At 35.3% G+C, this 12901-nt stretch overlaps 1 protein-coding gene across 13 annotated transcripts in view; it reads left to right on the top strand.

The window, feature by feature from the left end:
- Nucleotides 1-12901, top strand: part of HMBOX1 (homeobox containing 1) — a 192620-nt gene that overhangs the window by 80454 nt on the left and 99265 nt on the right. For all 13 annotated transcript variants that reach the window (XM_027549023.1, XM_027549016.1, XM_027549017.1 and 10 more), the window contains one exon: nt 5778-6254. In XM_027549023.1, the coding sequence (XP_027404824.1) occupies nt 5778-6254 (477 nt within the window). The remainder of the gene's footprint in view (nt 1-5777; nt 6255-12901) is intronic.

Below are 12901 nucleotides of genomic sequence, written 5' to 3'. Positions count from 1 at the left end.
AATCTACATATTTTGAAAAGAACATTTTTATGCTCTTTACCTATAGTGATAGCCTTTGTTCTTTTGCATTAGTCAGTTCTCCCATTGGTTTGAATTACAGAATCACTTTTCCATATTGTAAGCTCAGTCCCCAGCAAATCTTCATTTCTTACTCTTGTCATTTTCTTACTTTAAAACTGCCATTCCTTTGATGGTAATAATAGTTGTGAGAGTAATGTGCCATAAATAGTACAAAGAGCCTTTAGTATGTCTTTAGTTGGTTAATATTATGATTGACTCTATAATGTGTTAAATCATCATGGAATAAATACCATGAATGACAAAACTAATATATGACTGTACCATATTTTGCCTAGTCATTCTAGATAAAAAGATAAAGACAGCAGAGTCCAGCTCAAGAAAATACTGTTATCCAGTAAAATCTTATTAGCTGTTGATACTTTACAAGTAAGGTGGTTCTGTCATTTTTGCACAAATGATTTCAAGATTAGGCATTTGTGTATGCTTTAACCTTCTTTCCTCTACATGTTTCTAGGATTTAGTTAAAGTTTGTTCTGAACCTCAAGACTTATTCAAGAAGGGTTTACATATACAGGTAGAGATAAAATTAATTGTATAAATGGTTTACTATTATGGTCTTAATAGTATGGTGTTTTAGAATGTCACTTTGTGAACTGAGCCATAATTCCTGAATTTAATTGTTCTTTTATGCCTTTAACATTGTCTGTGTTATTACAGTGTCGAAATTCTTCTCACATCATTTTCAATTATTGTTGGCCTGAGTCTGCATTCAGATGAGTAATTTAAAGTGAAAGATGTTCCTTATCCTGTGAATAGTTCTTGTGTTATATAGGAAAATTAATTCAGTTTTTACATGTTATCTTTTTCTGTTGTGAAAGAATTGCTGGTATCATGGACATAGATGACCTTTCTAGGTCATTATTGCCATAATCTCATGATGATGTGCTTAAACTAGGTGAATTGTAAGAAATAAAATTTGAAAATGACAGGATGTGTGCCTTTGTTTATGTTAATGCACATTGGAATATTATTCTCAGTATCTAAGCGAGCTTCTAATCTTGGCATTTTCTCAATAAAATATTGTGCCTTCAATGTCACATGTATGATTTGATCCTGCTCATTATCCCACTGTGCTCTAGAGCAGTCATAGATTTTGCTCTAGCAATTGTAGATCTTTTTACTTTAGGTATGTCTTTGTATTAGGGACCTCTGTTGGTGCTGGGCACATACGTCTAATTTAAACAAAGTGAAGCATAAAGGGAAGTCTGTGTGAACTTAAACTGTTTCCCTGTTGGCTCAGATGGTAAAGAGTCTGCCTTCAATGCAGAAGACCTGGGTTCAGTCCCTGGGTCAGGAAGATCCCCTGGAGAAGTGGATGGCAACCCATTCCAGTATTCTTGCTTGGAGAATCCCATGGACAGAGGAGCCTTGTAGGCTACAGTCCATGGGATTGCAGAGAGTTGGACATGACTGAGTGACTAACATTTTCACTTTCATGCTGTTACACGACAATATAAGAAGAAGAGCAGGGATGTAGTAGGGGCTTAGGAATGACTAGAACAAGGGATGTGAATACTGTAGAGTTTTCCACTTTGCCCTGCATTTCTTATTATGCCTGCCTTATTTTCCTACAAACTAGCTCCTTCTACATGGTGAGGAATATACCAGACTAACATCTTCTTGCAGCTGACCACAGTTACAGTGACTGTCCATTTTCCTGCCACTCTAACCTGCATATTTTGAGAAGAGCATGACTGTTTCCTTGTGTGCCCACACTGTTGGCCAGAAGGTAGGGCATTTTGAGTGGCAGGGCTTCCCTGGTGGCCTGGATGGTAAAGATTTGGAAGATTCCTTGGAGAAGGGAATGGGAACCACTCCATTATTCTTGCCTGGAGAATTCCATGGACAGAGGAGCCTGGCGGGATACAGTCCATGGGGTCGCAAAGAGTTGGACACCTTAGCTACTAACACTTCCACTTTTCACTTTCATCCTTTCCAAGAACATGTGGTTGGAAACAGACATTCTGGGAGGACAAAATAATAGGTGCCTTCTTTTATCTTCTTTTACGACTTTTGAATTAACCACTTTTACAATGGGTTTCCGTAGGGAATTCGCTGGTGGTCCAGCAGGGAACCAAGGTCCCACAAACTATGCAGCATAGCAAAAAATAAAGTGGTTCCCATAATCAATGACTGAAATGACATAAATACATTGTTTTAGATACTGTGGAATCTTTAGTTCTGGTCGGTCTAATATAAGCTTTACGGTGGATACTTTTCAGTTAACAGGTTAAATTCACATAATTCATTTTAGTTTTATACTGATATGCAGAGTGCTGCCCCATACAGAGGGAGGTTTGAAAAGTTACATATAGAATACTATTAGCTCTGATATAAATGGGATAGGAAAATATCATGATTTTTTTTTTTTTGTCTGCAAAATAAAACAGAGCTTGACATCTCATATATAAAATAAGGCCTGTTTATGACATGTTTGAAAGCATGAAGACTAAAGTTAGCAGTGAACAACTCCATTTTCAAGAGAAAAGAATATATAGAAACCTGAATTTACCAAATCAGTAAGTTAAAGGGTAAATTATTTGGATTACTAAGGGGCAGCTACTTTTAAAAAGAACTTCCTGGTATTAAGAACTAATATGTTACTAAGCACTAGAAACGACCAAGGGCTGAGGGTTAAGATAAAACTATAGTGTCAAGTGTCTCTTATAAGCCATTCAGAAAAGTCTACACAGCTCTTTCAGCAAATTTTGAATATAATATACCTACCGAAAAATGTACGAATTAGTAGTGTACAGCTTGGGGAATGTTCACATATTATGCACCTGTGTAACGTAACTAGCATGCAACAAAACATTACCAGTGCTGCATATTATTTTAATAGTAGACCATTTATGTTAAGCAAGGTATACTCTTCTGTTGACATCAGGAGAAAAAATAAATGAATTACTCTGGTTGAAAGTTATATGTTTTTCTCTCTCACCCAACTAGTCAATGATATATTATGGGTTGGGGATGGGGGAGGGGGGCATATATACGAAGCTGACAAGAAAGAAAGTAGAGTACAACTGTAATAGCCAGAGCTTTAGAATAGCTAGTAATTGTCATTCCAAGCGTCTGAAATAGAATAGCTAAACAAACCTGTGGTATATTCCTACAATAAAGTACTCTTCAGCAATAAAAAAACATAAACTGCTGATACATACAACATCATAGATGAATCTCAAAAACTTCATACTGAAAGAAGCCTTACACAAAAGAGTACATAGAAATTCCATTTGTATGAGGTTCTGGAACAGAAAAAATTAACCTCTGTCATGAGAAAAAATCTGAGCAGTGGTCACCTCTGAGGAGAGAGAATGGGGACTGACCAGGAAGGAGCACTATGGAACTTCCTGGGTAATGATAATATTCTGTATCTTCCGAGGGATTTAATTTCACAGGTGGATGTACTTCTCAGAACTCAAAAGAATGGTAAATGTAAGATTTGCGTATTTTATTTTATGTAAATTTTACTTCAATAGAAAAAAATACCTGAACAAATATTGAGCTCTAGCTAATGATCTACATGTGGAAGGATTTAAGGAGAGATATACAGATGTCTGTCACTGATTTTGAAATGCATCAAAAAATGAAACGAATAGAGGGATTTATAGAGCGTGGATAGATTATGTGGTAAAGCAAGTAAAATACTAATGGTAAAATCTCGATGATTAGTGTATGTCAGCTTTTTTTTTTTCACTTTTTTTTTTTTCTAATTTTATTTTATTTTTAAACTTTACATAATTGTATTAGTTTTGCCAAATATCAAAATGAATCCGCCATAGGTATATATGTCACCTTTTCTGTGGGTTTAAAATTTTTCATTATAAAATCTTGGAGGAAGAAAACAATCAGGAAAGAATGTAATAATCATGAAAACAGGATTTTTATGATGAATAGCTTGTTACAAATGAATATTGGAAGAGAGCAAAAGGAAATGTAAATAGGCAGAAGGCAGACAGTGTGGCCCATGGACACAAAAACCTGCAGCATATTATTTTAGACCTGCAGAATGTCTGTTTTTATTTTTAATGAGCTGATCTCTAAAACTAGAATGACTTCACATAAAAGTTATAGATTTCTGCCTGCTTATTTTTTAAAAGGACTTGGAAGGCAAAACAGTTACTCCAAAGGTAGATACAGATTCGTGTGGAGTTTTCGTATACGATAAAGTTGGTGTTTCAGACCAGAGAGGAAGAGATGTACTACTTGATAAAGCGTATTGGACAAGTGAACTATCCTTTTGTGGAAGAATAAAGCTCAAATCCTTTCACACTCATTCAGTAAATACAAATTCTATATGGACTAAAGATTTTAAATATTAAAAAAAGCTGTTACTAGAATCCCTAGTCCCTCAGTGGAGTGGTTTTGTCTAAGTGGTTTAAATTGGTAACTTAAAAAAGGACAAAAGCCTGTGTCCCATATCATTTGATTCCAATAATTTCTGCCATATATGCATGCTTTTGGAGTCAGTAAGATCTAGGTTTAAATCTTTTTTCCTATGTCTTAATGAGACTTTTTCCAAGATACAAAACCATTGTGAGCCTTAGTTTCCTCAACAGTCGTCAGTCAGTGTAGTACTAAAAAAAAATTACCATAGAGTGTTGTTATGAGGAACTGAGATTGTATGACATGAAACTCTTGCCCAGTGCTGGCCTAGAGTGAATATTCAGTAAATTTTTATAGAGGGATATGTGTGTGTGTATGGTAGTCACTTAGTCATATCCGACTCCATGTGACCCCATGGACTGTAGCCCACTGAGCTCCTCTGTCCATGGAATTCTCCAGGCAAGAGTACTGGCGTAGGTTGCCATTCCCTTCTCCAAGGGATCTTCCTGACCCAGGGATCGAACCCAGGTCTCCTGCCTTGCAGACAGACTCTTTACCCTCTGAGCCACCAGGGAAGTCTCTTATAGAGGGATAGAGAAACTGATCTCCAAGAGCTTAGGAGAACTGACTCAGTAGAATTTTACCTGGAAAGGAGGAGAAAGTTCTTTGACATTTATTTTCATCAGCAAACACTTAACTGAGAGCCTGCTGCATGCCATGCAACCTATTTGGCATTAGAACCATAAAAATAGAAGAAATTCCCACTTAAAAGAATCTTCGGTACAAAGTCAAGTTTTATAAGAAAGGAATTCGAATGGTGAGAGTTTTTATGATATTTGACAATTCCCTTAAACTTAATATTGTCATCGACTCTGAGGCACTTTCTGGTGCACTGCAGTACCTTGTGTTAGTTAAAGGAAGCATAATATGGAAGCAGTTTCCCACCAAAAATGAATAGGTCATTGTGGACGCAACCACCCAAGATCCATTTCTTGAGATAACTACATAGAGAGAATACATTACAGAGATGAAATACTCATGAAATTGCAAAGTGGTGGGTGAAATGGTGCTTATTAAGTTTTTTTATATGCCCCTATCATGTTTCCATTTAAATATTTTTGCTAGTTATTAGTTATTTACTTGGGCTAAGCTTACCAAATTGTTTTTGTCTATGCCAAATAAAAGTTACAGAATTCCTAGGTCAGTTTTGCCTATAAAACAAAGTATTACCCTTAATCATGTGTTAGTCATTTTCAGTAAAGACGTTGATAGAGAAATATTTTGTCTGTGTTCATTCTCAATACATAATGATACATTCTTTGGTAGATATTATAAATAAAGGGACTATTTTATTTTATTTTTTTTAGTTTGCTGGAAACCATGTCTCACTATACAGATGAACCCAGATTTACCATAGAGCAGATAGATCTGCTCCAGCGCCTCCGGCGTACTGGAATGACTAAACATGAAATTCTCCATGCCTTGGAAACTCTGGACCGCCTTGATCAAGAACATAGCGACAAGTTTGGAAGAAGGTCCAGCTATGGAGGAAGTTCATATGGGAATAGTACCAACAATGTTCCAGCATCTTCCTCTACAGCTACAGCTTCCACGCAGACCCAGCATTCGGGCATGTCCCCGTCACCTAGCAATAGTTACGACACCTCCCCACAGCCTTGTACTACCAATCAGAACGGGAGGGAGAATAACGAGCGATTATCCACGTCCAATGGGAAGATGTCACCAACTCGCTACCATGCTAACAGCATGGGTCAGAGGTCATACAGTTTTGAAGCCTCAGAAGAGGACCTAGATGTAGATGATAAAGTGGAGGAATTAATGAGGTTAGTTTCTTTCTTATTTAGAGTCCTCCAAATATTATGTGCTTAGACTGATTTTGAGTAATAAAGCTGTATTTCAGCTCTTTGCATATGACAACTGTGGCTTCCCTCTTCCCCTTTGGTGATAAAGAAAAAATTAAAGTTTTTATGTTTTTAATTCAAAAAATTTTTTTTCTCTACCTAAGTTCTTTCTCTTTGCTGCTTTATAAGTCTTTACATTCTGTTATGTAAGCAAAGGTTAGCTTTCTTTCTCTTTATGGCTCTTATTTCTAACTTCTGAATTTTATGAATTGCTAACAAATATGTTGTAAGCCTTAAATGCATTGTAAGTACTTTCTCTGAGAGGTAGGATGTTTTTGTAATAATATGTATACTCTTAATTTTTCCCTCCAACATGCTAATTGACAAACTAATTTTGAGCATCTATTATTTAAAAAGCAGTGTTCTTAAGAAAAATAGACATGGTTTCTGTTCCTAAGAAACTGAAGTTCTGATTTTTGCAGTAGATGCTGTGTACACACACACACACACACACACAGAAATTTAATGTCATCTATTATAAGATAAGTGTAAGCACCTTGAATTTGAAACCCTGAAGAAGTCCAGTTTCAACAGAGGTAATTAAAGGGCTTCACCCTGAAGCTGAGACACTTTGAGGGCAGCACTGCTGTGCTTTCCATTTTTGTGTCTCCGGAATCTAGAACTGTCCTTGGGACATATTAAGGGCTTATTATGTCAAGTGAATAAATGAATTTGAGCTAAACTTTAAAGGATAGCTTCTGTTTTGAAATATAGGAAGTTTATTTAAAGTTAAGGGAATAGTAACAGATAGAAAAGGCAAGACATGTTTAGTCTTCTAAGAACTGCAGATTGGCTATATATGGTGACAAGAATAGTATATTGGGAGGCCAGTACAGGTTTGGGACAGATTTGAATTACCTGTACATGATTTTATGTTTAACATGATGGAAATTAAAGGATTTTTTTTTAAGAGGTCTGTAGGAAAGAGATAACAAGCATTATTTTCGGGAGATTAGCACTGCTGTAGTAGGGAAGAGAGCCTGCAGATAGATTTGTTGTGGTTTATATGAAAGAAACTGTAGCAGGAATATGTCAGAAATAAAATTTTAACTTACAATTATGAGTTATAGTTCTTCTATAACACTGTAGGCGTTTAAGATAGTATAATGGTGACTTAATATTGCCATCTGAAAGGTCTGTAGTACCACGGAGGTAAAATAATCTTTTGAACAAACTGTCCTGAATTTACATTTAGGGTGGAACTGCCATATAGGGAATTTTGGGCTAAATGGACTGTTGCATCTAGATTCCAATGTAATTCCTGTAATAAATGGTTTCATAGAGCACCTACAGGACCTGTTATTTAAGCTTTGTAAAACTTAAAAGTATAAAAAAACATCAGTGTGGCTTTTCATTGATTTTCCTTGCTTAAACAGCTGGCCGAAGTTTATGTTCATTTTGAATTTAACATCTCCATCACTGTCAAGATTGAGAGAGAGGATCATTTGGGCAAACGGAAATTACTTTAATAGTTAACATGTAACGAGGTTAGTTTTTAATTGTCCTAAGAAGAGTGGGTATCAACAATAAAATTTGTTAGGATGATAGCCTTGTTGTTGTTGTTGTTGCTGTAATTAATCAGGTTTAGTGGACTTTAAAAGCATTAGTTAATTCCCAGATGTGTTTTAGACTAATGGGAAGTTTGGGAAAAGTTTATTTTTAACAAAAGTCTCTGGAAGATTGTCCAGAGTCTAAAACTTGAGTATAATGGTCTAAAAGCTTGACAACAGGGTTTATGGTTAAATCCAGCAAGTACACACGTTCAAGTTTCATCATTAGATATATGTGTGTGTGTGTGTTTGTAACTGTTGCCAGTACTTAATTTACATACTGCCCCTTGTTGCATAGGTAGGATATTTTATGACTTCTTTCTTAGAACTGCTCCTGTGCTGTCCTCTACTCATCTAGCAGTCTCATGGATCCTTCTGGCGCTCTGTGGTCCTCTGTCGTTGCACCCTCCCCCACACCTTCACTCTTCCTTTGTGCCCATCTCTCATTTTTCTCAAGTCTACAAATAATCACAGTCCTCAGGTTTGAGGGAGAAGTTTATTGCATGACTATTTCACTTTTAATTATCACAACCATGCTATATGTGAGGTAGAGCAGACATATTGAGATACACAAAAATTAAATAACTGACCCAAGAAAACTTAAGTGGCAGAGCTCAGTTCTAACCCATGTCTTTATTTCCAGTGTGTCTGTCACTGACTGGTGTCTGTTGCTTCTGTAAATACATTTTTCATGTGTGTAGATTTCATTAAGATTTTAGGAATGATCATTAATATAACTCAAGACAAAGTGTGAAAGCCTTAATGTACTTATCCTCCACTCTCCCCCTAAGTGATATTTGTCACTTTAAGTCACTCCCTTGGGTAGCCTAATGAATTTTTATTTGGTCGAATGTTAGGGAATGAGTTTTGAGCAGCGAATCTTTCCGAGAACCCTGTGCCCACATAGGGCTCCACTCCCCTTTGCCCCCTCCACACTCTGATGATATAGAGGGTTGTACTCTAGGTAGGGAGAACGGATACCTAAATGCCTTCCTGCTTCCTTTCCTACATATGTCACATGTAATTCACCTCGCTCATGCTCACATTACCCAGCCTCCAGAGCACTCAACCCTAAGATTTAGCTTTTAAATCTCATAATCCATTGGGTCCAAAAACTAAACTCCTAAAAATTTCAAGGTACACAAAGGAGAATTTTTTTTTTAATTTGATTAATTTGAAAGAAAGTAACTGCTACTTTTTCCATTTTTGGATTGATCAGGGTTTTGAAAAAAATCAAAGGGAAACTAGAATGTGGATTCTCAGCAAATTGTTGAGTGTAACATTTTAGGAAGGACTTTAAAACCAAGAGCTAGGATAAAGACCGATTTTACATGTTAATATTTTTAAAATGCATCTATTAGTATATATGTTTATATATAGTTGTATATGTATATCTGCTAATAGTGTATATCAAAGTGTATTGTCCTACTGTGTATGTATAAAATAACAATTGAAATGAGGCTTATCAGAATTAATTTGTCATATAAAAGATGTTATTCCTGATTACCCACATACTAAATTTCATGAGTGTTTAGTATTTTATCTAGGATTCTGAGACATTATTCCGAGTTGATTATCTATATGCCTGATAGATTATTTACTTATGTAGGTAGGGATTTATGTTCTGTAGGACATAGTATTCAGTTACCGTGTTGTTTACACATACAGAGTAGATTTTAACATTATCTTGTAAGCTCCTAAATTATGCTTTTTCTCCATGAGTAGAAATTAAAGGGAGCAGTTTCCTATTCGTATGTGAAAGAATTTGTGTGTAGTTAGTTACGTTTTTCCGCCAGTGAAATAGTCTGTATTGGTAGGTATTGCTCCACCTCTGAAAGTCTTGAGATAGATGACTTCTTTTAAGAGGTCTTAAAGAATGTGTAGTGTATATCAACTAAGAAAATTTGGATGTTCTTAAAGCATACAACTTTTAAACATTCAGTCTTTAATAGTCTTTGTTCGAGAAAAGAAAGCATTACCATTTTGAGCTAGTATACATAACTCTCTTCCATTCTGTTTTGGGAAGCTTAAACATATTTAACATTAGGAATTTAGAGCTGTTTTTAATAAATTATGTACATCAGGTTTTCCATTTTATAACCTTTTATCTTTAACTACAGATTTTTTCATTTATGGAGCAAATTAAGCTCTAATATATGCAAACTCCATAATGAATAAGACACAATCTTTGTGCTCAAGGACTTTGCTAGTAGAGATAAGACCAGATCAGGAACTACTATAATACAGAATTGCATGTAATATATTGGTATGTATATTTGAAATGGTTAAAGTTAGCTATTAGAAGAAACAATCTTTTTTTAGCTCTGAGGATCAGAGAAAACTTCTCTGATTAGATGGTGATTATTATTTTAAGATGTCTTTTAAAAAGGGTGACTTCATGAAGAGGCATTACTGAGTGTATCTAAGTGATTAGATAGAAGTAGAGTGGTAGCTTATCTTGGAAGAAAACTATGGAATCAAAGAAAGATCAGCCTACACTTCACTTTACTGTTAAGACTGGAGAAGCAGAAATCATGAGGATAGTGAGAGCTTATAAGGGTGGAAAAATGGATACATTCTGTTTAAAGATGTCGAATTTTAGACAGAGGAAGTAAGGCGTAAGAGGTGAGACAAATTTGGAGTAAATGAAGGAATTTTCACACCAAGAAATTGGTGATTTCACAGGATATGATGTGGACATTAGGAGTGGCAGGTCGTTTGTTAAAGGTGGAATGAATGAGGGGGAATATGTGAAAGCTTAGAGAACAGGTTTAACCCAGTAGGATGGAAGTTTTTGAAATACATAAGAGAAGGTTAAATGCTGTTACTATTTTGGAACCACCTAGTGAAACCAACTAAACGACAGAACACTTGCATCTAAAATGACTTTATAGAAATCTTTTCATGCTGCCTTAAAATACCCAGTACAGATGTTAACTTCAGTCTTACGTACTTATAGCAGATCATTTGTTTCTTTTTTTCCTGGAGTTCTCTCTGGCGTATTATAAAATGATAGTCATTGTTTATATAATGCTTTTACAGTTTCAAAAAGTCTTACACTGAAGATTTTTAAATTTTATATATTAGGTATACACATTTGATAATAATTTTCGTTTAATTTTAATTTCAGTGCTTGTAGAAAAATCTTTAAAGCCTTGTGATGGGGTAGGGGGCATATTATTGTTCTTATTTTACCAGATGATGAAACCAACTTTATTAAATGACTTGCCCAAGCACACCCTTTATCTTTTAAGTTTTGTTTTTCTTCAGTTTGAAAAAGCTTCTTTCTGGTAAAGCAGTTGAGTAAAGAGGTTTTTATTTTTAGTTTTTTAAACTCATTATGGATATTTAGAAACTTCCCACGTAACTAAAAATAGAATCTCTCAGAGGGTTAAATGAACTTCTACTCCTTTGCAGACTTTTTGGGGTTCCTTCTGTGTTGCTGCAGTGCTTGGTAATATCATACCGCAGGGCTGTGAATAATTCACAAACTGGATGTGCCCTATTGGAATAATTGAGTGTTATCTCCTCCTTATGACTTAGTCTCTACTCGAGGAGAAATTGATTTTAAATAAATTGATTTAAATTCCAATTTAAATCAATAGTCAAGAAAATACCATCTCATCATTTTCCCCACAAAAGCTCATTTTTATTTAACCTTACTAAATACTGTCTTAAATTCAGTTTTCATTTTCCTAGAAGGATATTCTGTACATTGGAATGCAATGCTTTACTTAAATTTTTTCAGCTTAATTTTGCATCTGTATCAGAAACCAAACAATTTGGTTGTTTTGTTTACATAAACCAATTGAAATAGATACTGCTGAAGTTTATCTCTTGCTCTACTGACTGTTGTTGGATATTTGAGACCCAGATGGTAATGTAGACGGGTATTTTGACCTTTAAATGTATTGTGCCCTTTTCTTTCAGATATATAAATTTCAAATTACGAATGCATATTTTTCAAAGAAATGTTTCCAGTATGAATAAGCATTTTGGAAGGAATTTGGCCAGTATCTAGATCAGTATGAGAAGCTTTAAGTACTGGATTAGGCTGCTGATTCTTTATTTTCTTCCTCTGGGAATCTTTTTGATTAGGATTTCCAACCAGTGGATGAAGAGTAGACTGTGGAGCTCCAGATTGGAAGCTGTCCCTACCATCACTTCTCTGCTCTTTTCCAGAATTCCTGAAAGGGAGCATGAAATTCACCAACAGAGCACTTAGCTCCTCCTCAGCAAAGGACTGCCAATCTGCTCTGAGTAAATCACTGCTGATTCTTTGGGGATAGGATACTTTACTTTTCTCATTCCAGATAATCTGTAGAGAGACTTGAGCTCCAGTCAGGAGTTTGCAGTTCACAAAGCAATGTATAAAGATTTCATGGTCCCTTTGTCTGAGATCAGGAGTCCGCAGAGCTTTTCTGTAAAGGGTTAGATGGAAAACATTTTAGACTTTGTGGGCAAGAGGCAAAATCGAGGACATGATATAGATACTTATATACAAGAGAGAAAGCAAATGATCACAAATTTTTATTTGCAAAATTCAATATAGAATAATAATTGATCATCAAATACCATCTTTAAGATACAGGCCTACAGAGAATATTAGAATTTTTTGGTGAGAAGGGGATAATATTTTGCTCAATTCATGTTCAAAGTTAGTATTCCCTGTCTCAAATTGATTGCAAATGTTCATCATGAAAACTACTTTTAGCTCATTGGTTGTATAAAAACAGATGGGAGGCCAGATTTAGTCTATGGGCCATAGTTTGCTGATCAGCTGCATTAGACCATAAGTTACCACTATTCAGTTATTTTGAGCTTGAACAAAAAATCCATTTGTGTGATTCTTTTGAACATTCAAAGAGAAATTGATTAGTTTTAAGGCTTTAGGTATAATTTTCATTGCAGTATTATGTTTGTCTTGGTTCCCATTCATTGTCATTCTAGTGAATGTCTCATCTTTTTGAGAATTTCTTGGACTTTTAAATAAGTAAAAATTTATAAGAGTCTTCGTGG

This window comes from Bos indicus x Bos taurus, chromosome 8 (assembly GCF_003369695.1).
Source record: "Bos indicus x Bos taurus breed Angus x Brahman F1 hybrid chromosome 8, Bos_hybrid_MaternalHap_v2.0, whole genome shotgun sequence".
Classification (NCBI taxonomy): Eukaryota; Metazoa; Chordata; class Mammalia; order Artiodactyla; family Bovidae; genus Bos; species Bos indicus x Bos taurus.
This window is presented reverse-complemented; position numbering and strand designations above follow the sequence as displayed.